At 38.4% G+C, this 24,687-nt stretch overlaps 1 protein-coding gene across 1 annotated transcript in view; it reads left to right on the top strand.

Moving 5' to 3' along the window:
* Positions 1 to 14,425, top strand: part of SLC15A4 (solute carrier family 15 member 4) — a 37,076-nt gene extending 22,651 nt beyond the window's left edge. The window contains exons 5-8 of the mRNA XM_072600719.1: positions 472 to 640; positions 3,706 to 3,861; positions 6,283 to 6,441; positions 14,162 to 14,425. Of these exons, the coding sequence (XP_072456820.1) occupies positions 472 to 640; positions 3,706 to 3,861; positions 6,283 to 6,441; positions 14,162 to 14,310 (633 nt within the window). The 3' untranslated portion in view covers positions 14,311 to 14,425. The remainder of the gene's footprint in view (positions 1 to 471; positions 641 to 3,705; positions 3,862 to 6,282; positions 6,442 to 14,161) is intronic.
* Positions 14,426 to 24,687: the final 10,262 nt, after the last annotated feature.

Below are 24,687 nucleotides of genomic sequence, written 5' to 3'. Positions count from 1 at the left end.
TGTTTAGTTTGGTGTTATAGTGGTCAGTTGGATTTGTGGTGTTAATCATGTCTGTTGCCCAGGGGATTACTTCTTTGGTCTAGGTGCCTAGGCCGGAAGAACAACTGCTGTTTTGCAAAAATGTGTAGATATAGTGGTGTTACATAGAATGAGTGCAGTTTCATATAACTAAGTGGCAATAAATATTTGGCATGGTGACTCCTCCCTCACTGAAGAGTAGGAAGAAAGGAATACTGATTTGTCTTATTTCTCAAAGATTTTTTCCCCCTAACTATGAAGTCCTTGTTTCTCAACTATACGATAAACCACCAGTAAATACATATGTGATAGTAAGGGAACTTAAAAACGAAATGTGCTACGTGCAAGGGTTTTTTCTTTACTTTTTAGAAAAGATACCTCTGTAATTTAGACTGGTAATTTAGATAGCTCTGTCTGGGCAGGTCACCTACTGTCTCCATTTTAATTGTCCAGTTTCCAGCAGCCTGGCTGACTATGTTTGATGCATTGCTGATCCTGATCCTTATACCTGTGAAGGATAAACTAGTAGATCCTATTTTGAAGAGAAATGGTTTGCTGCCATCATCTTTAAGAAGGATTGCAGTTGGCATGTTCTTTGTCATGTGCTCAGCCTTAGCTGCAGGTAAGGATGTGTCGGGGGTATACAGAAACTGCCTCATGTTTCAGCCTCAACGGAACTTCCTACTACAAATATCCAGGCCGTGTCAGTGATGGAGAGAGGTAAGTGGCGTGACAGGTTTGTGCCCCACTTAGCATGTTCCCTAAAACTCATTGTAGTTTTGGAGTATTGGAGAATATAGGAATTTAACTCTTCATACTTTTAGGAAGGGATAGGGGAGTATATATTAGGAAACAAAGTGTTGGTTTTTTTCTTACTTGCTTAAATAATGCTTAAAGAAGGAAGAAAGGCAAAAAACATTTATGTGCTAGGCACTGTGCTGAGTACTTTACCATTATTATCTCATTTGAGTCTCACAACAACCCTGGAGTTAGGTGCTATTATTCTCCCCCTTTTATAGATGAGGAAACAGGCAGATGGAGGTTAAGTAACTTGCTCAGAGTCACACAGCTAATTAAGGTCTGAAGTCACATTTGAATTCAGATCCTCCTGACTCTAGGCCCAGAACTCTGTGCATTGCGTCACCTCAGTAGCTTTTTAGGCTCTTTATTGCTCTGGAAGACAGGCATGACTTTTTGACAACAGCAGTAATAAATAACGTTTGTGTAAATCTTTAAGGTTTGCAAAGTGCTTTACATATATTACTTCATTTGAGCTTTAACAGTCCCATGAGGTATGTAGTACAAGTATGATTAGCCCCATTTTACATATGAGGAAACTGAGGTTCAGAAAGATTGAGAGACTTTGCCTGTGATCAAAGAGTAGAGAGAAGTAGGGTTTTACTCAGAGTCTTCTTGAGCAAAGACTGTGGCTAATCTGGAGCACTCTGTGTTACCCCTGTGTGTTGGTCCTTCGTTGCTGAAGACCATGCCATCAGAGAAATAATGACATGACTTGTACTTGACTTTGTTTTGGGTGAGAGAGGGCTGTGCAGGTCACCAGCCTCACTTCTCCTACAGAACCATCTGAATCCAGTGACCAGATATTCATCAGGATGACTGGAGATGACCTAGGATGAGGCAGTTGGGGTTAAGTGACTTGCCCAAGGTCACACAGCTAGTGATGTGTCTGAGATGAGATTTGAACTCAGGTCCTCCTGACTCCTGCACTGGTGCTCTATCTACTGTACCATCTAGCTGCCCCCACTTTATATGGATAGTGCATCAAATGGTGCAAACTTTTATCGTGCCTAACCATTATTCCTGGTCACAGTAAGATTAATGTGAACATCAGCCAATATGTTTGTCCTGCAAAAGGGTGTTCCTTATAAAAATGCCTATTTGCTTAAAATCAGTTAAGTTCGTTTGCAGTATGTGCATATGATTACATTAAGATATTTTCAAAGTTTGTTTTTATGAAAGGAAATTTGTTAAGTTGATGACCAGGGTTATAGATGTGATCTTTTAATTCCACAGAAGTTAAATATTCACCGCAAGAAATCCAGGGAAAGGGACAAGTTGAATAGTAAAAGGATGCCCTGATTATCTGATGGCTAGAGCTGAGGAAATGCTTCACAGAATCACAGTGGCTTCAGTCCACATCTAGTGCAGGCCATGTTAGATTTATTCATACCTGAATCAGAATTTTTCCCCCAACTTACCTGACAGGTGGTCATTTAGCCTGGGGAAGGTTGAAAACCTCCTGTGATGGGGAACCCTTTCCTACTTGAGGTGGCTCCTTCTGCTTTTTGAATTGTTCTGAGGGTTAGGAACTTTTTCCTTCCATCAAGTCTGCATTTGCCTTTTATAAGTTCTGCCCTCTGGGGCAAAGCAGAGCTAGTCTAATTAATCTCTCTCCTACATGACAGCTCTCCAAATGTTTGAAGTCATTAAAGCATTTGGGTAAGTAGAATCTTTATTTTTGTAGATATCCCAGGTCATAAGTATAGCTAGTATAAGATATTTGACCTGGAAGACTGACTTAAGGCAAATGTTACATATACAACATCCAACATACTGCTTGGAATTATGTATATTTAAATGGTTCCATTTCTCCCTTGTAATTCGGCATCTGCCACAGAACTTAACAGTATATACCAGAAATTAATGAAAGGAATGGAAGAGATGCAGGCTTACTTTCTGAATTAGTACCATGGTCACTACTGGTGGATAACGAATACAGTCCAGGTTTGGTGGTATCAACTTTCACAGGCTTTCATTCCAAACATAGTGGGGCTGTAACAGTGGAACATTGAAGGAGTTCTAGTGAAGCATCTGTGTAAGCAAACAATGAGTGTCTTTTGTTTTCTAGTCTGAACTGAGCTCACTTTTGGTACCAGCCGTGTGCAGAGTTATATCTGAGACAGTTTTTTTTTTCTTTTAATTTTTTGGTGATGAAAGAAGGTAGGGAGTAAAGAGCTTGGCTTAATGGAATTAGATAATCCATCATAAAAAAATTTTCCTCTATACAGAGGTCAGTTAAAAGTAGCATTTTCTTGATATCATGGTATTTATATGCTTACTTAAAATGTAAGAGCCTTATTTGCAAATCCTTTTAGCATTTTCTCCACTTTATTTTAGAGTATCAATTTTCAATTAGAATTGGAATAAAAAGAGACTAACCTAATCACCTCTTTCTTTTATTGCCCTTGCCTAAGCAATGGTTGTTTATCATATACATATAATGTATGTACATGTATTTTATGAAATTGCTTCATTGAGTAAAATTTAGATCTTCAGATGAACTAACAAAAGAAGTACCATTAACTTTACAAACTTAAAAAGATGGCTTTTCTTTGGATCTCTGCTTTCCTGCCTTTCAGAGAATGATTTATGGCAATGGGGTTAAGGAGAGAAAGAGCGCCTTCTATTTGGGTGTAAACTTTTTTCAATTAAAATGACAGTAAGAAAGTAGCATGAGGAAAGTTGAGTAAGCAATAACAAATAATTCCAGAAATGAACAGCACTACATGTTAAGAAGTCTAAGTGTTACAGTTTTGACATATAATCTAATGCTTATATGAAATGATAAAAGAGAGGGGCTAGGTAAAGATAATCAGTCAATTTCTGCTACTTCTAAGTATCATATACAAACAAACAATTGCAGAACCTTTGCATTTTTAATTCTAGGAATTTTAGAGAGTAAAAGACTGGACATTGTGAAGGAGAAAACAATTAATCAGACGATTGGAAATGTCACCTACCATGCTGCTGATTTGCCAATATGGTGGCAGGTTCCACAGTATGTGTTGATTGGAATGAGTGAAATATTTGCAAGTATAGCAGGTAAGTGTTGTTACAAATTCAGCAGATGGGCTCAGAGTATTGTTACAGATGCAGCTGTGGTCTTTGAATCATCATAAGTCTGTTAAGGCCTGTTGATATGCACTTGTTTGCTGTCCCCTTAAAATACACGTTTTAAAAAATGACATTTATAAATTCTCCTGGCATTTGGTAGATCATCATATATAATGTTTTATCCAAAGAAATACCTTTATTTTTGATTTGAAGTTTGCCCTTATTTTTAAATACATAGTTTCTGATTCACTTAATGTATCAGACGTAAAGATCTTTTTTACTTTTAAAGTAAATATTATGAATTTTATTTTGGGAGAGTATTTTATCTAGGTAGAAAATATACTCCTCTCAAATGGGTATTCTTTTGTGAGCACTTGCATTTTTGATAGATTATACACTTTATATTAAACAACCACATGTGCCTATGACTGGCTTCCCTTGTAAATATATAATAAAACTTTTCCAAATTTAATCACCACACTTTACCAGAACTTGTTTGTGGGTTCCCCTTGATAAATGTTAACCCTGTATTAAGTCTTAGGAAGTGATATTTTTCCGTTTTTGAAGAGGTGGAGAGATGATGTTTGAAAAAGCCACTGATTTCCATTACTGAAGAGGATGGAATATTAATTAGCAAAACAAAACAAAAAACATTGAGGTTTTTTAAATGGTTATGATGGTAATGACTTGATTTTTCTTTTCTGTAGATTATAGTCCTAGTTTACCTGTGGTGTAAGAAAGGGAAAGAAATTGGGCTTTGAAACCTTTGTACCAGTTTGTAAGATTGAGCACTCTCTAAAACAAGTTTTTAGCTAAATCCTGGCACTAGTAAGAAGGTAGTGAGAGTACTCCTAAATGGTATCAACATTGATGATGACGTCACTACAGGATGCTTTGTTCTTCACCCTCCCAGAATACTAGGGAAAAGAAATAAGACCTTCCTCAATCAGATTTAATAACATTCAGTATATTCATTTTTCTGAGTAATCTCATGTATTTTTTATATTTTATTTTTGAAGGTATTAGAAGATAATTGTGATGAATTCTAACCTAGTCCATATGTAGATTTGTGTTTCTGAACTAGTGAATGTACTGAGTAGCAAAACAAATAATAGTTAGTTCTGTAATCTATAATCCTGCCTCTGCATGTCTGTGTAGAATGATTGGTGATCTATTTATCTCCAAGAAAGGAATTAATTAGTGTAGGGATTATAAGAAGCTGAATCAAGAGGGATGCTTTATCCTTATTTCTTACACATGTTCACAAATAATGTCCTGATGAACAGTATTATAAACATCCATTTCTTGAAACATGTATGATGACTGTGTCATCACCTGATCATTAACTTATGATCGTCAGCTTGTATCATACAAAAAAGAAGGAGATTCTATGGAAAGGTCACTTTGTGTCTTAACCCAGTGGCCTAGAAAAGCTGAGCATTTGGTTTTTGATTGGAGATGATGATTCCCAAGAATTTGTCACTGGTTTACATTGAGGCATAGATTATTATTAATGTTTATTAAATTTGCAGTTGACACAAAACAGAGTCCTAGGTGGCAAAGGGATCCTGCCAGCTGAGGGGCCAGGCCTGAATCTGAGATGTAATTTAAGAGGTATAAATTTGAAGTCTTCCAATTGAGTCAACAACAACGAAAAAATAACTTTGCATGTACAAGATAGGGGAGATGTGGGTAGACAGCCATTTGCCTGAAGAAGGTCTGGAGGTTTTATTGTATTCTGAGATTAGTCTGAGTCATTTGGATGATATGGTAGTCAAGAAAGACTGCATTCTTAGGCTGCCAGAGAAGAAATGCAGCAATAAAGAAGGGAAGCTCCTAACTATGTTGGGAGTTAGGAACTAAAGTTGAGTCAAGAAAGGATATGGCTCAGCTTCACTCCACATGAGGATCAGTCGCAGTAACTGGACAATGTTTGTCCTAGAAGAGAGAAGCCCGAAGGGAGGCTTAGGATCTTTTTTCTAATAAGTATTTTGAAAGACTGTCATTTGGAAGAAGGATTAGACTAGTCCTGCTTGGTTTCAAAGGATAGAATGGACAGCAGTGAATAAACATTGCAAGGAGGTCACTTGAGGCCTGAGGTCTAGAAAACCTCCCAGCGTTTACCGCTGTTCACAAATGTAGGGGCTGCATTGAGAGGTAGTGCAGACCACCTGTCAGGCATGTTGTAGGAGTAGTTCTTTTTCTGATTTGGGTGAAACTTGATGGATGGCCTTTAAGATTCCTTCCATTTCTGAAATTTTGTGGCTGATCTTGAAAAGTAGTAATGGCCAGTTTAGAGCCGTGAAGTATAATGCAGTAGGTTTAATAGTGATAATGGACTTAGCAGTTCTGTTAGAACAGTTGTCTTTGTCCCACGCTCTTTCTCTGTTGTTGTTGTTGTTTTTACAGGGCTGGAATTTGCATATTCAGCTGCTCCAAAATCTATGCAGAGTGCCATAATGGGATTATTCTTTTTCTTCTCTGGAGTTGGGTCATTTTTTGGCTCAGGATTGTTAGCATTGGTATCGGTGAAAGGAATTGGATGGATGAGTAATCACTCAGACTTTGGTAAGTATGTTTTGTTCTGTTGAATCTCTGGGTAATCTGTTGCCAGTCCTTAACGAACAGGCAATATTTCTTATAATGTGATTTGCCTTGCAGAAATTTTCATGGAACTTTGGTTTTTTCATATACACATATTCATTTGCCCAAGAGGTTGGTAGTGGTAGATAACGACTCAAAGCATATAAATATGGATTTAATTAAATGCCAGAATTTAGTGTTACGTATTTCCAGTGTAGGTAAACTGGTTTATTTACAATACTTACTTGTAATAGTAAGAAAGTTGTTTGGTCATACTATATACATAATACCACAAAGTATGATAGATAACATTGCTTGTGATTGTAGGTCAGTATGTTTTATTAATTACTGCAAGCCAAGAATAACTAGGCACTCTATAAGAAAAGGCAACCTTGGTAGCTTAAAAATGGAATGGTGTCTTGATAGTTGGTACCTTAATCTCATAATGCGTCTGAATTTAGGTGTTTCAGAAGCTGTAGGATTAAGTCCAAGCTTCCATGGTGGCCTGCCATCAGAACATCTCCTAGCCTTATATTTGTACAGTGACCCCTAACCCTCATTGGACAGAATCACAGAGCTTTAGAATTAGAAAGGATGTCTAGTGCATCTTGTCCCTACATAAGTACATTATGCTCCCAAAGTGGCCATGTAACCTTTGCTTAAAATTTTCAAATGAATGAGAACCCACTTACTTCCTGAAGCAGTCCATTCTACTTTGAGATAACTCTTAATTGTTAGAAATTTTTACTTATATCAAGCCTAAATTCACTTCTTTGTGGTTTTCACTCGTTTCAATTTTTGCCTTTTGGAGGCAAGCAGAACAAGTCTAACCCTTCTTCCATGTGCGACAGCCCATTAAATACTTAAAGACAAATGTCTTCTCTCCTTAAGTCTTCTCTCCAGTTCCTTTATCCAGTCCTCATTTAGCATGACTACCATCCTTTCTGTCTTCCTGAGGACATTTTCAAGCTCAGCAGTGTTCTTCCTGAAATGTAGTGTGTCTAGAACTGAACACAGTACTCTAGATATGATCTGATCAGAACAGAGGACAGCAGAACTATTAAGGCCACAGTCCAGGTTGCAGTGTTTCCAGTGCTCAGCACAGTACCTGACTCCTGGCAGGTGCTTAATAGATATTTAGCGACTGATTGGTTTCCTTCATGCAGTCTAAGATCACATTGTTTTTCTTGGTTGCTCTTTGCTCTTATTTCTTAACACCCTTTTGCCTCACTAAAGCTCTAGATCCATTTCAGACAAACTGGCTGTCTAATCACGACTGCCCCTTATGGAGGTGATTAGTTGAACCCAAGTATAGGATTTCGTAATTATTACTAAATTGAATCTGACTTATCATCCCAGTTGTGAAAAAGTCCCCATTTATAATTTATCCAAGTGTTTAGTCAGCTGCAGTATGTTAGTGTAATTTATTTTGATCTCCACATTTTATCCCTTACCTCTGTGTATAACCAACTCCCCAGTACTTGCAGTTGGCATTTCTTCCATAAAATTTTCTTAATATTGGCTTTTGGATTTAAGGGAGTTTTAACGATACTAGACGTTGACTGGTTGTGTTTCTTGTAAATTCTTATTTTAAAAACACTTTATAAGTGGTGAGTTATGTAAAGGTAATAGATGTATAGTATACCCTCATGTATATATGTTTGCAGTGGGAGCTAAGAGGATTCTTACATCACTGTTGGCTTATATTTACTTAATAATAATGAATTGGTTGAGAGTTGGGAGATGTATGGAGATATCTTAAACACAACATCTCCAAAACTAAACTTGTCTTTCTCCTCAGCAGCCCCTTTGTTCTTGCAAACTTGCCCTTTGAAGGCACTCTAATCTTACTCAGGATTCAAAATCTTAGGTTCATTATCTTGGCATTATACCTAGCTCCTCATTCTCTCTCAACTCACATATCCAGTTAGTTGCAAATCTTGGTTTTTCTACCTTTACATCTCTCAGATCAGACCCCTTCTTTCTACCTTAGTTGAGACACTCATTGCCTCTTGCCTAGATTATTGGACCAGCTTCCAAATTGGCCTTCTTACCCCACTCTAGTCTATCCTACACATTCCTGCCAAAGCAGTTTTTTTATAAGTATATGTCTCTCTTGCTTGATTAACTCCAGTGACTTCATCTTGTTTCTAGAATAAGCTTCTCTGTTTAGCTTTATAAAGCCCTATACTTCGTGGCCCCAACTCTCCAGCCTTGTTGGGCTTCCCCTCCCATGCTTTGCAGTTCAGCCAAACAGGCCATCTCTCTGTTTTTCATGTCATAACACTCCTTGTCCTTTCTCTCTTCTGTTATACAGGTTGTCTCACATGCTTGACATATTCTCTCTCCTTACCTCATTAGAATTCTTTTGTCTCTTTAGGGTAAAGTTCAAGCACCATCTTTGTGTGAAGTTTTTCATGATCTTCTCAATTACTGGTGCCCTTCCTAACTTGTATTTAACTACTTTGTATATATTTATATTTATTTACTTTATGTTGTATATTTCTTTATATGTTCTTGTTTTTCCCCCACTTGAATGTAAGCTCCTTCTGATGAGTGCATGCTTTCTGTTTGTTTCCTCGATGTTTGACATAGGCACTTAATAAATACCTGTTGATTGAATGATTTATTATGGCTCCAAAAGGAAAGCAACCAAATAAATTCTCTGTACGTTTTCTTAAAAACAAATTGTTAGCCAAGTAATAAATAAAAATACCCAGGTATTGAATATAATGATCCCCAATTCTCAATCCTAAATTGAACTTTACTTTTGGTTTATATAAAGAAGTAAACACCGGAGGTTATCTTATCCTAGGCTGTCCTGGACCCAGTTAAGGCAAAGGTAATTTTCCTGGCATAATTGTATGGATAGTATATCATTTATTTGCTTTTTGTCTTTGGTCGTAAATGTCATTATCCTCTCATAAAATGTCAGGCACTATGCTAAAGGCTGGGTACAAATAAAAAAAGAGAAAGATAATCCCTGCGCTATAAGAGCTTATAATCTAATAGGGGAAGGCACAAAAGGAAGCTGAAAGGCAAGAGATAGAAAGTGGGGAAAAGAACAGGGACATATGAGAGAGAAAAACCATCCACAAGGAAAAATGAAGGGATATCTTTGCTTAGCCCCTTCCTTTTAATTTCAATTTATTTATTTTCAGTTTTCAACATTCACTTCCACAAAATTTTGAATTTCAAATTTTCTCCCCATCTTCTCCCACCCCCCCCAACCCAGGGCAGTGTGTATTCTGACTACCCTTTCCTCTAATCCACCCTCCCTTCTATCATCCTTCCCACTTCTATCAGGCCTCCCCTGCCCATCCCCTTCCCTTCTGTTTTCCTGTAGGGCAAGATGTATTTCTATGTCTCATTGCCTACATATCTTATTTCTTAGTAGCATGTAAAAACAGTTTTTAACATTCATTTTTAAAGCTTTTGAGTTCCACATTCTCTCCCTTCTCCACTCCCCATCCAACCTCATTGAGAAGGCAAGCAATTTGATATAGGTTATACATGAGTAGTCATGCAAAACACTTCCATAACAGTCATGTTGTGAAAGACTATATTTCCCTCTATCCTGTCCTGCCCTTCATTTATTTTGTTCTCTCCTTTGACCTGTCCCTCTACAAAAATGTTTGCTTCTGATTACACCTTCCCCCAATCTGCAACCCCTTCTATTATCCCCCCTCTCTTATCCCCTTCCCCCCTACTTTCCTGTAGGGTAAGATAAACTTCCATGCCCAACTGAGTGTGTATGTTATATTCCCTCCTGAAGCCAAATCCAATGAAAGTAAGGTTTACTTATTCCCTCACATCTCTCCCTTCTTCCCCTCTACTGTGAAAGCTCTTTCTTGCCTCTTTTATAATTTACTCCATTCTGCCTCTCCTGTTCTTTCTCCTAGTACATTCCTCTCAACACTTAATTTTCTTTTTTAGATATCATCCCTTCATATTCAGTTCATCCTGTGAACTTTGCCTCCCCCCCCCATATATACATACATACACATATATGTAGTCTTTCCAACTATCCTAATACTGAGAAAGGTCTCATGAGTTACAAATATCATCTTTCCATGTAGGAATGTAAACAATTTAACTTTAATAAGTTAGTAAGTTTCTTTCTCCTATTTACCTTTTCATGCTTCTCTTGATTCTTGTATTTGAAAGTCAAATTTTCTATTTAACTCTGGTCTTTTCAACAAGAATGCTTGGAAGTCCTCCATTTCTTTGAAGTTTCATTTTTTTCCCCCTGTAGTATTATACCCAGTTTTGCTTGGTAGATGATTCTTGATTTTAATGCTATCTCCTTTGACCTCTGTAATATCATATCGAAGCCCTCTAGTCCCTTAGTGTAGATGCTGCTAAATCTTGTGTTATCTCGATTGTATTTCCACAATACTTGAATTGTTTCTTTCTGACTGCTTGTAATATTTTCTCCCTGCCCAGGAAACTCTGGAATTTGGCTATAATATTCCTAAGAGTTTTCCTTTGGGAATCTCTTTCAGGAGGTGATTGGTGAATTCTTTCCATTTCTATTTTACCCTCTGAATCTAAAATATCAGGGCAGTTTTCCTTGATAATTTCTTGAAAGATGATGTCTGGGCTCTTTTTGATCATGGCTTTCAAGTAGTCCAATAATTTTTAAATATCTCTCCTGGATTCATTTACCAGGTTTTTCCAGTGAGATACTTCACATTGTCTTCTACTTTTTCATTCTATTCGTTTTGCTTTATAATTTCTTGATTTCTCATAAAGTACTTAGCTTCTGTTTACTCTGTTCTAATTTTTAAGTAATTGTTTTCTTCAGTGAACTTTTAGACCTCATTTTCTTCTACGTTTAAATGGAGACACTATCATATCTATGATAGTGTTTTCATTTAAACGTCTATCTAAGGAGGGGGCTCAGCACAGACATCTTAATTCTCATGTGGCTGCTCAACTTTGGAACATCTCTGACTTCTCCACCATGGACAAGGAAACTCATCACTAGGAAAGCCTTATCATCCATTGCTCCCTACCGGACAGCAGAACCAAGAACTCCAAACTGCCATTAAGGAAGGATCTCAGGAAATGGGGAGGTAGTGCAGGACCAAAATAGCAGAGTAAAAGCAGGGACCTGCTGCAGCTCTTCTCTGAAACCCCTCAAAAAACTTGTAAAAAATGACTAAACAAATTCTAGAACAGCAGAAGCCACAAAATGGCATACTGAAGCAAATTTCCACTCCAAAACAATCTGGAAGATTAATAGGAAGGGTCCAGCTGGGAGTAGAGCACAGTTCAGTGTGGGCTGCATGACGAAGCTGGAGCAGGCCTTAGGGCACTGAGTCTCTGGCAGCTGCTATGGATTCCAGAATTCTCAATCCTCAAATGCCAAAGACAGCTTCGAAGGTCAGTGGGAAGGGTCTCTCACCTAGCTGAGAAGGGAGCGTGATCCAGCCTCAGCCCTATCCCCCAGCCACCAGCCCCAGCCCTAGTGCAGCAGCAGCCACTACTGAAGCTGAGACTCCTTCTGGAGCCCTCCACATAACAAAGAGCTCAAAAACCAAATAATTGGCTGGGAAAAAGCAAATGGAGAAAAAGAAACAGACTATAGATTCTTACTTTCTTGGTGAAGAAGTATTTTCTTATGTCACTGATGATGTGGAAGATCAAAACATACAACTAGAAGAAGATAGCAAAGCCACAGCCTCCAAGAACAATATGAATTGGTCTCAGGCCATGGAAGAGCGCAAAAAGATTTTGAAAATCAAGTAAGAGAAGTAGGGAAGAGAAATGAGAGTGATGCAAGAAAATCATGAAATATGAGTCAGTAGCCTGCTAAAGGAAAGCTCCCACAAGTGCTGAAGAAAATAACTCCTTTAAAATTGGTCTGACCCAAGTGGCAAAAGAGGTACAGAAAACCAATGAGGAGAAAAATGCCTTAGAAAGAAGAATGGACCAAATGGAAAAGGAGGTCCAAAACATTCCCCCCTGTCTTCTGAATTTTTCAGATATGTCTTATGATCTCCGTTGAGTTCTGTTTGCTCTGTTCTCCCAGGATTCTACCACTTTTGGTGAAGTTTCCTACCTTCTGTTCTAAACTGTTGATCTTCTAATTTTTGCCCCTAATTTGTTGCACTGATTTGCATTTCTGATTTTTAACCCATATTAAATAACATCGATGATTCAGTATTTCTTTGTACTAGAAAGGCTATTCTCTCTCCATTCATTTTTTCCTTTAAGATTATTTCTTTTGCGGTTTCAGACTTTTTTCCTCTCCAAATGAACTATACAGTTATGTATCTACATCTGCAAAGCATCCCTTTGGTTGTGTGTTATAGCACTAAATCTGTAATGTTTTAGGTTTAATTTATTGTGTTGACATGGCCCAGCAGTTGAGGACTGAAAATCTCTCCAGTTATTTAAGTTGCTTCTTATTTCTTGGAGGAGTATTTTGCAACTCTAAGATGACTCTTGAGTAAACCTTTGTAGACCCAGCTCCTTCATATATTTTTAACTGTTTTGAATGAGACTTTCTAGATTTTTGCCATTCTTGCTGGTATATAAAAATGATATATTTTCTGTGGATTTTTTTTTTGTCTTACTACTTCCAGAACTGTTATCTCAATTCCTTTGCTGATTTTTTTGTGAGTTCCTAAGTATGCTATCACATCAGCAGCAAATGGGAGTTGTCTCCTCCTTGTCCATGCCTTTAATTTTTTTCTTTTATCTTCCGTCATTAATATTTGAAACGATTTGGAACAAATAAAATTGTTAGTATTCTATGTGCCTAAATGTGGTTAACTTAAGATTTTGTTTAAATTCTACTCCATTAAGTGTTCAGTCAGGGAAAACTTTCAACTTTTAATTATAAAATACCTATTTAAAAATAGATAAGGTTTATGATCATTATTTAAAAACTTCCTGGTTAGTGGTTTTAGTTTATTGACAGATCGTAAACATGCTTCAGTTCTTAAAGGATGTTTGATTTTATTGATGTGGATATACCTCCATCAATATAAATTACAGCCACTCTGATTCACGGACTGTCTTTCAGAATTGTTAAGGCTGAGGAATCATTGTCCGGGAGCCAACCTGGTGGAAATCTCTCTTAGCTTATTGTAGCAACCATTTTTGAAGCATTTCCTAGGACTGTTTAGAGCTTTTGCTCTAGGGGCATACACTTTACACTTCTAGGGTTACTTCCACACAACTGTGAAGCACCAGGGCAGGATTTTAATGGGAAGGACCATTCATAAATTCATAAATGTCTGTTATGGAGGCTTATCCTTCATAAACTTTATTTTTACCCATCTGATGATAGTAGCATTTTATTAATAAAATCAATCTGATCACCAAAACCAGTCGTTGGTTAGTTGGGTGTTGTAATTAAATGTTTTTAAAAGTATTTTACTTACAAGTTTGTTAGTAAACTATAAGTAAGCTTTATAAATCACCTGTTAGTTCTGTCATGTTAACCACTTTTTTTTTGTAGCTCATGTCTGAGCTGACTGAAATGCCTCTTTTATAAACTAGTCATCTCATCAGCAGTTATTTAGAGCTTACTGTAGATCAGGTGCTTTGCTGAGTGCTGAGGATATGACAAGAGGCAACAAGAGCCTTGACTCTCAGGGTTCTGGGGTCTCTTCTGCTTTGGGAGTAGAGTCTGTCACCTCTTGTATGAAGTCCTGCTGCACTCAGCCAGCCCACTCTGCCCTCTCTCTAGGTAACATTAACGGCTGCTACCTGGACTACTACTTCTTCCTGCTGGCTGCCATCCAAGGAGTGACCCTCCTGCTTTTCCTGATTGTCTCTGTGAAATACGACCGGCAACGATCTCGAGCCAGTGGAATGCTGGCCAATGGCAAGTCCTGATGTTCCCCGACCTCTGTGTATACAGTGAAACTGTCTTGATCTTGCGGAGTTTTAGTGTACTGCTGAGCTATGAATTGGACAAGAGGCGCCATTAAATGCACAACAATCTATTCTACCTGAGTCTGTTGTAGTTTCTTTTCTGGTGAGCCAGGAAATGCTTTCATTCTTATCCTTACATTCAGAGCCCCTTGCAGGTTTCTTCAGTAAATTTATACATCATTCAGCAAGTTTAAAGTAAATACTTTGAAAAGTCTTACTTTATCTGATCCATCCCCACCCCTATTTGTGGAACCAGCATTAGTCCATTGAAAATATTAATTTAGTTTAAGGATTATTTGAATTCCACAATACCTTGTGGAAGTACCTTTGTTTCTGGATCTGAATCTTTCCCTTATGAGGCAGTATAAAATTATTGATGTATTCAGGATGTTACCCTCAGTATAATTGTCTTAGCAGGGATACTTTTAGATAGATTGTGGTTGTCCAGATAACTCTAGCATGCAGATTGTCCAGTCATAGAGAAATTTTACATGAACATGTATTGTTAATTTCAACATATAAAAAAATGTTAATTCCTGAGGAAGTAAATCCTAAATCTTATATAGTTCTTTCAAATTATTAGAATGAAGAAGGCCCCTTTGGCTTACTAAAATGTTATATTTTTGACCTTTGAGGCCCTATTATGATTTTCAGCCCTAGTAATTCATGACTTTCAACCAGTCAGTAAGAATTTCAGTTTAGGTAAATAACTCAGACTTCTGAAACTCAAACATACTTGAAAGAGCATACTTCTGTCATTATAGAAAAGAGAGTTTCAGAAATTAAAAAAATTCAAATTCAGTACAATTGTATCATATAATATTATTACAAGGGTGATGTCTAGAAATGTATTCTACAGACAGCCAGTCTTCAGTGCAATGTACATTTATGTAGGAAGGAGTCACAAATAAACTAATTCTTAAGAGGAAGTATCTGTTTTACAACATATTGGACTCACTTCTCCAGGATTGGGCAGCAGGACCAGTAGAATTGTGTGGCAGATAGGGGTGTGGATAGTCATAGTTGGAAATGTATCAATGCATGTTTTGACCTTGTGCACTTGAAACTAACCAAATACCTCCCACTTCCACCCAGTCCTAGTTCACCAGTAAAATTCTAATCAGATGTGAGACCTGACAAATTTTCAACTTTGCAGACCTTGAAATTAAGCATATAGAAATTTTGTTCCCTCTTCTGTCACACCCTCTGCCGCACCCCACCCTGCATCCCCAGTAATCTATGTCTAAGTCTATATGTGAAACACTAATTTTTTTCTGATAACTTGTTTTCTCCCCACTCCCACTATCTAAACTGTTCTCTCTTCCTGTGTTTAGTCTTTCCCTTACTTTAGTCTGTCCCTCAGCCAATTATTTGACATATCCCTAGGTCTGCCAAACTTTTCATCGTCTTCCAGAGAAAGGTAAGATCCAACTTTTAAACACATTCTGCATTCTTGCTAATCTCTTTGTTTTAGCTCATTCTATTTCCTTTCTCTGAAAGTTGAAATATTTGATTGAAGAGGAAGAGAGTTAACCAAGTGAGGAATTTGTGGTTAGTGCTGGTGATATTAATTGGTTTCTTGAAATTATAAGAAGGTAATAAATCATGGTAATTCTCTTCATTCTCCTTCCTAATAGGGGTGCTAATTAAATTAATAGAAGACATATATGCACAGAAGGCTACCCATAGCAGGAGTCACCTCTGTTCACACTTCCTTTCCCCATTTTTCCTCCTCCTTCCCAGAGCTTTTCTCCACAAATGAGGTTCTTTGTCCTGTGCAATTGAAAGTGATTGGGAAATATCTGCCTTAGGGCACAAACCCATACATATAATTGATGCCATTGACATTTCCCACCCAAAGCAGCCACAAACAGTAACATAGAGGGTTACTATATATGGCCCATGGGCCTTACTCCTGCAGAGAATTACTTCTTATATGGACATCAGTCTTCTTCAGTGCTCAGTTTTCCTGTCTTGAGACCTTAAACTTATCTCCTACTAGGCAAAGGAAGAAACATTTATTAAGCTACTTTGCTAAAAGATATACAAACATTGCATTTCATCTTCACAGCAACCCTGTAAGGTAGGTGCTCTTATTAGCTCATTTTACAGATGGGAAGACTGAAGCAGACAGGTTAAAAGATATTATCCTCATTTAACAATTGAGGAAACCGAAGCAAACAGGTTTAACGTCTTATCCAGTGTCACACAGCTAGTAAATGTCAGAGGCTGGATTTGAACTTAGGTCTTCCTGACTCCAGGCCTAGTGCTCTAACCATTGCATCATCAGCTTCCTACAGTTCCCTTACCAAGGTCTTCATCCTGCAAGCAACCTTCTTCTCCAGTGACCCAGAATCAATACGAACATTGTTGTGAAAGGGCACCTGCGAAGGCACAGTTGCTTCTTGAAGAAACCCTTCTGTTTTGTTACTTCACAGTGCTGTTCCTATTCTTCCATGTAGGATTGGTTTTACCTCTTAGAGGTCTTATTTATTTATTTAAAATATTATCACCCAATGACTTCTCTGCTCTGCCCTCCTTCCCCCTTATAACTGCCAAAAAAGCAATAATCAAGTAAAGCAAATGAAGGACAATGATCAGATTGTAGAATTTAGAACTGAATAGGGCCTTGGAGGTCATCTTTGTCTTGATTTTCATTTCTTAGAAGGGAAGCTGAGCCTTTGAGTTGGAGAGTGACAGTGGAATACAGTAGAAGAGGCAGAAGCATTAGCTCTGATGTCAGAAAGCCTAGGTTCAAATCCCACCTCTGATATGACCTCTATGACCTTGGATAAATCAGCCTCCCTGGACCCCAGTTTCTTTATATATTAAATGAAAGAGTTAAATATCTGATGTCCCTTTCAGCTGTGGTACTAAGAAGTTTAGTGACTTGTCCAAAGTCACACAGGTAAATTGTAGAACCTAAATTCAAATGAAAGTCTTTGACTTAAGATCTAGTGTTGTTTTTTTCTTTCTATTTTATGTCACTATCTTCTGAATCAGATTTTTTTTTTATTATTTGATAGTCAAATACCTTCTCCATTTCCTGTTCGGAATGAGGAACTACCAGTTCCTTAAAAATGAGCTCAAAAGTACTTTGGTCTTAATTTCTTATTTTGGTATATGGATAGATACTCAGGGACTTGGGTAGGATCTCACTGTGGATAGGTTAGGGTGACTGAGCTGTTTTGGGAACCACAGGAAAAATGTAGTCCAGTGGGAGCTAACCATGGCACTGAACCTTGATGTCTAGCACAGGACTCCTAATCATTCCAAGCACCATGAGCACTACATTCTCATCCATCTGTCTTCACTGACCTTTATGCCTAAAGTTTAACCAGAATTTTTTCACTTGCATGAAGGAAAAAAACTCTTCACCCTATTAATGAAGATTGTCTTATTGTAGGTACTATAATAATAGTAGTGATAACAATAATAGATATGTAGCTCTTTAAGGTTTTCAAAGCACTTCACACACATTTTCATATGAACCTCATCACAATCCCATGAGACAAGCACTACAGTTATTAGGATCCCATTTTACTTATGAGGGAACAGGTTTTAGAGGAGTTCTGTGATTTACTGATGTTCACAGGGCTAATAAGTGTGAAAGGTGGGCTTGAAATCCTCCTGATCTCATCTCCAGCACATAGGCCACTAAATCTTGGCTTTTCCACTTGCTGTTGGTTCGATCTTGGGTAAGTTATTTCCTTTCTCTGGTCCTCAGCTTCCTCATAGGTAAAATGAGGCTAGATGACTTATATCTTCCAAGTATATTCTATTAGATGTTATAAAATTATATTGATAAGATTTTGGAAGGAAAGACATTGCCCTGGAGGCTCCTCAGTGTTCTAGGTGAGTAATTGTCTTAGAATATTGGAGCCCAGTTTTGAGTTTCTATGATTCTATCACTCTTTATTAATTTTTGTTTGTGTATTTTTTCTCCTGTTTAGCTAGCTAGCATCCCTACCATAGTAAGCATAATTGGTAACATGAGCCAGGAGAGGAGCAATCAGCGCCTGCCCTGCAGATGATTGAAGAGCTGAAGGCCTCCCTGAGAGTCCACACAGGAGTTTAGTAGGGGGTGGAACAGAGAGTTCTGGCTTTTGAAGCAGGAATAACACTAAATACTTACAGTTCCCATTTAAATAGTTCTTTATGGTGTGCAAAGGCCTTAGAATAAGAGAACTAAAAAAAACATTTTAGTTGGACACTCCTGAATTTTAAGAATAAGGAAAATGGCCTTGAGAGAAGTGATTATCTAAAATATGACTGTCTTCCCACCCCCTACTGCTAGTGCCTTCCCTCTTGAGATTTTCTTCCCCTTAGTCTGTAGTTCTCTGTCACGTTGTATGTTGTCTTCCCCTTTGGAATGTGAACTTCTTGTGGGTAAGGACCGTGTTTTTACCTTTGTGTCCCCAGTGCTTAGCACAGTGGCAGACATGTCGTTAGTGTTAGTAAATGCTTGTTGGTTGACTGGCTCACTGAAAGGTAAACAGGTAGTAAGTGGGCAAAGCTATGATTGAAACCTACGTCCACATCTAATGTTGGTTCTGTCATGCCACCCATGTTAATCAGAATCTCCAACAGCGTGAGGAACACTTCCTTCACATAGGCCAGAAGATTTTGCCTAGATTCAAACAACCCCTTGAGGTAGGTAATGAGATATTATCTCTATTTTACAAGTGAAAAAGGCACAAACAGATTATGGGAGTTGCTCAGGGTCAGGCAGCTAGTAGGTGGCAGTTAATATTTTTTAAGTGCTTGCTAAGTGAGTGCTGGGAGTTAAAAAAGGCAAAAGACAGTCTTTGTCCTTAAGAAGCTTACAGTCTGATGGGAAAGACCACATGCAAACAAATATATACAAAGCAAGCTAGGTACAGCATAAGTAAAAACTAAGAAAGGGGAAGCGCTGGAATTGACAGGGGCTGGAAGGGCTTCCTGTTGTTATTTGTCCTTCCTTCTCCAAGAGGACCACAACGTCAGGGAGCTGATGCTGTGACTTGCACGTGAATTGGATTTAAGTGAGGGAGAGCTGGGCAAAGTCACCAGCCTCACTTTCTCCTCCAGAGCCATGTGGGTCCAGTGGCCAGATATAAATCAGGAGATGGCCCTGGATACAGTGGAAGATGGCCTTTTTAAGCTAGGGTCTTTAAGAGGTCTCAGTTGGACTGAGAGAGCAGTCCATTCAGTGATTAAGGCTAGGTAAGAAATGAGGCAGAAAATGGTAGGATTTTAGTTGGAACTTAGAGGAAGCCAGAGAGGTTAGAAGGTGGAGAAGAGGAGGGAGAGCCTTCCAGACATAGAGAACAGCCAGAGAAAATGCCTGGAGCTAACAGATGAACTATCACTGGGTCAAAGAGTATGCATTGGAGGAGTAAGATGTAAGAAAACTGGAAAGGAAGGAGGGGCCAGGTTAGAAGGGCTTTGAATGCCAAACAGCGATAGGAAGACAATGGAGTTTATTGAGTAGGGAAGGCAGGATCAGACCTGTGTTTTAGGAAAATCACTTCAGTGACTGAATGGAGAAAGACTTCAGGCAGGCAGACTCACCAACAGTTATTGCAACAATCTAGGTATGAAATATAAATTTTCCCCCAACTACCACTTTGGCTGCATCCCATAAATTTTGGTATGTTGTCTCGTCGTTTTCTTTAATGAAATGTTTCCATGTTTTGTTCTTATTTTCAGGATTATTTAATTTCCAGCTACTTTTTAATCTCTTTTCCCATTGTCCATTATTGAATGCAATTTTTATTGCATTATGATCTGAATAGGATACGATAGTCCAGGCAAGAGGTGATGAGAATCCGAATGCCTATGTAAGTGAAGAGAAAGGGACAGGTGGGAGACTTGACAACTGGTTGGGTATGGTTGAGAAGCAAACAGACTCAGCCACGCTGACAGAGAGACAGCCACTTGAAGGAAATCTTCAGTGACACATATGCTTCTCAGCCCAAAGAGAAGTATTTGAAACCATTGAGAGCAATTTTTGACATTAACCAGGTGGGAGCACTGACTCAAAAGTATTGTATTAGGTACATCACTAATAGTTTCAGAGAATTGGGGGGAAATCATAGTTCTTAGAGAAAAGAAAAAAGAATTTAGCTAAGAATATTTTAATCTGGATTAATAATAGAAATAATAAAAATAAAAAATTCCATTTTCCCTTTTGTGAGAATGACTAGAAAAAAAAGACAGGCCTAACAACGTTAACACCAAATGCAAAGAAACTCAACTCCACATTAAAATGCGAAAGAGAAAGTTACAGAATAAATAGAAAAGCAGAACCCAGCCATTATAGCTTACAGAAAACATTTAATCCAGAAAGATTTGAGTAGATTCAAAATGAAAGAATGAATTAAAATTTATACCATGCTGCTGAATTTATCCTTCAACATATGAAATAGGTGGTGTGACCTGGGATAGGTCACTTTGCCCTCACAGCCTCAGTTTGCTCATCTGTGGAATGAGCATGATTATGACTGCGATGTCTGCCTTACAGGGTTTTCATGAAGGGAACGCTTCATGCTGTAAAGTGCCATATGGATAATGTTTTTTTCACTAATATTATGTTACTGCCACTGCACAAAAGGTTGAAATGACACTAATGACATCAGAGAAAATATTAACTATACATGTACCAGATATTAATTGTATATGCATCTAAAAATTCTGCCACAAGTTATGGAGGAATATCTTCCTAAATCCATCGGGAGAAGAAATGGGGTAAAAATCATATATCTGTAAGGAAATGATACATATCTATAAAACTGAAAATACTTTCATCAGTGGAACATAATCAAAGGGCATGAATGGACAGTCTACAGTAGTCACTCAGTAAACATTTATCAAGTGTGTAATATGTGCCAGTGACTGTGCTAAGAGAGGAAAAGAGCAGTCCCTGCCCAAAGGAGTGTTCATTGTAATGAGGGAGACAACACGCAAACAGATAGATACAAAGCAAGTGGTATATAGGATGAATATGAGAGAATTGCCAGAGGGAAGGCACTAGAACTAATTGAGGTCAGGGAAGGGAGCAGATGGGAGTTTGGTTGCCACTTGAAGTGTGTGTGTCTGTGTGTGTGCGTGTGTGTGCGTGTTTGTGTGTGTGTGTGTGTGTGTGTGTGTGTGTGTGTAAAAGCCCAAGAGAATGTCCAGAGTACAGAAATGGAGAGTGGTATTTGTTTGTGAAGAACAAAACTGGAAAAGTAGAAGGGGATAGATTTCAAAGGACTTTGAAAGCCAAACAACATTTTGTATCTGCTCCTGGAAGCAATAGGGAGGTCACTACATTTTATTGAGTACAAGGGTGATGTGATTGAATTTTTTGGATAATGCATTCCTGTCAATAAAAATGATTTGAATACTCCCACTATGTGTATATTCACTTAAATTATGAACTACAATGTATTGTGTACTGATTACTGTAAAACTTACACAAAATGGAAATACAGATGATGACATAAGATTGAAGTGGTATTTCATATCATGGTATTTAGAAGCATTCAGGGGGTGCGGTACATAAAGCAATGCACTTGGAGTCAAGGTTCAAATCCTGCCTTAGATACTTACTGGATGTGTTAACTTTGAACAAGCCAGTTAACCTCAGTGAGCCTCAGTTTCCTCATCAGTAGAAGAGAGATAATAGTAGCAACTACCTCACAGGGTTGCCATGAGCACCAAATAAAAATGTGTGTAAAACATGTGCAAACCTTAAAGTGCTATGTAATTGCTAGCTATTGTATTTGATTCTAGACTCGATAGGGAGTCACTGGAATTCATTGAGTAGGGGAGTGATACAGTCAGATCTGAACCTCAGATATTAAATTTCTCTGGCAGCTGTCTTAAGAGGGTGGATTGGAATGAGGGGAGACGAGTTCAGGGGTCAATTAGAAGCGTGTTGAATGAGTCTAAGGAAAAATTGAGACCTTGCTTATACTTAGTATGTGAAATGTAGGGGTGTTCAGAAAAGACTAATACCTCTGGTTTGAGGGCTGCCGAGCCCCTTTTAGGACTGCTTATCCACCTTTGATGTCCACAAAGAAATGAGTAGATGGGAACAATTTGTTCCAGTGACCATGAAGGCAGCTGAAGCAAGATCCATGGCGCTTGGTCAGACATAGAAGATGCCAAGGTTATCCACTGCATCCCAAGCCATTGTTAGTCATCTTGACTTTGTCTTGCCACTGGACTCCAACAACTGGAAGAGAGAGTGAGGCTGATGACTACTGTTCACTTACCTTGGCAGTATACTTTCCAGGGATATGCACATAAATGATGAGGTTGATGCACACATTGCTAGAGCTAGTTCAGTGTTCTGAAGGAAAGTGTGAGAGAGGAGAGGTATTAGGCTGACTACCAAACTAAAGGTTTTATTTTGCTGACATCATTGTTTGTATGCCCATGAAACCTAGACAGTATACCAATGTCAAGCCAGGAAATTGAGTCACTTTGATTTGAATTGTCTTAGGAAGATTCTGAAGGTCACCTGGCAGGACATAATACCAGACACTGAAGCTCTTCCTCGAGTTGATCTGCTAAGTATTCAAACTCTACTGCAGAGAGCACAACTCCAGTGGGCTGGTCACGTTATTTGAATGCCAAAAATATATATATCTCAGAGAACTCAAGGCAAGTGCTCAATATGGAAGTCAGAAGAAGTGATACGAGGTCTCTCTTAAGAACTTTGGAATTGATTGTGAGACATGGGACATACTGTCACAAAATTGTCCAGAATGGAGTTCCCTCCTCAAAGGATGCCAAATGGGACCATGAAGAGTCAGACATGACTGAACAACCACAAAAATTGTGCACTGTTAAGCACCTACTATGTGCTAGGTGCTGTGTTAAGTGCAGGGGATAGAAATAAAAAAAAAAAAGACAGTCTCTGCCCTCAAGGAACTTAAAATCTAACCCACCCAAAGGGAATCAAAAAGAGAGGGGACATAGAGGGTACCTAGTAGGGTATGATGATGAAGTTAGAGTAGAAACAAAGCAGATGACTGGAATTCTGAGCTTTTTATAAAGGGAAGTCACAGGAAGGGGTTTTGTTTTTGTTTGCTCTGACCTCCATCCAGAAGCATCTGAGGGTATTGATGAGATGTGAGTACCAAAGCTGAAACAGTCTCCATGATATTGAGTTTCCTGGTGATGAGCTTATCCTGGGGAGTTTGGGGGTATTGAGGTGGGATGATCTTGATGACTGGTAATGAGGTCAAAACCAAGAACATGTATTAACAAATTAATTTTGTGAAATTGTAATGATAAGACATAGCCCCAGATTGGATATTTGGGGTGAGTGAGAATGAAAAGTTGAAGATGATATATGGGAGGATGATGGCACCTTCAGAAGTGTGGAAGTGTTGGTCAAGAACAAAACCAAAACCTGAAAAGTTTTATGAAGTTTAATGGGTCAATTGGCTAAGGGGAGAGCCAGAAAAAAATGTGGCTCCCTCTGGAGTCTCTGTGAGTTTTACATTATATAGAGTTCAAACAAGGGTGCAACTTGAGGAGTCTTGCATATAGGCAGTTTCCAAAAAAAAGGATAGTTTCCAGATGCTGCCTGAGATATACATCAACAAGTAAGTATAAACATTTAATATAACTTGGGCAAAGTCAAAACAAAAGCTTTTGGGGTGGAACTAAAACAAATCTTGGTGGAGTTTCAAGCATTGCTTGTAGCAATCCGGGGTTAGCATGACCCACACTTCACATGCTGGGTCAAACAATATCCAGCCAAATAAAACTAGCTTCAAACAATGTCTAATAAAGTATTTTCCCCACAGAAGAGGGATGGTTTGGGGGCATGGGAAAGATACTATAATGAGATCCAAAGATGTAATCCTAAGAGTCCATGTGTGCTCATCCTGTGAGACTTACTCTTTCTACTTAAAGTCAAGATGGAGTCCGGTGGTGGTGACACCTTTAATGTAGAGCTTGCTTTCCTCAGCCTGTTGTGGTCACCCCATTATCTGGAGAACAGGGCTTTGGGTGCAGTTACATCTCCTTGACTCCAGTGCTCCTCACTGCCATTTAGACTTCCACGTTGGACTCTACCAAAGAATGGGTTGAAGTCTCCAAAAGGCAATGGAGAATACTCTTAACAATAAGATTTATACTGGAGTGGAATAGTCTACATTTTCCTCTCAACGGAAGCTTTCAAACAAAAGCTGGATGGGCAACTTGTGGATATAGCCTCCATCAATAAAAATTACAGCCACTCTGATTCACAGACTTGTCTAAATTAGGGGCCACTAGGGGGCTCCATAGTGCACAGAGTGCTGATCCAGGAGTGGAGAAGGCCTGGACTCAAATCCAGCCTCAGATACTAATTAG

Source organism: Notamacropus eugenii, chromosome 4 (assembly GCF_028372415.1).
Source record: "Notamacropus eugenii isolate mMacEug1 chromosome 4, mMacEug1.pri_v2, whole genome shotgun sequence".
In the NCBI taxonomy this organism is placed as follows: domain Eukaryota; kingdom Metazoa; phylum Chordata; class Mammalia; order Diprotodontia; family Macropodidae; genus Notamacropus; species Notamacropus eugenii.
The sequence above is the reverse complement of the archived record's forward strand: the minus strand, read 5'-3'. Positions and strand labels throughout refer to the sequence as shown.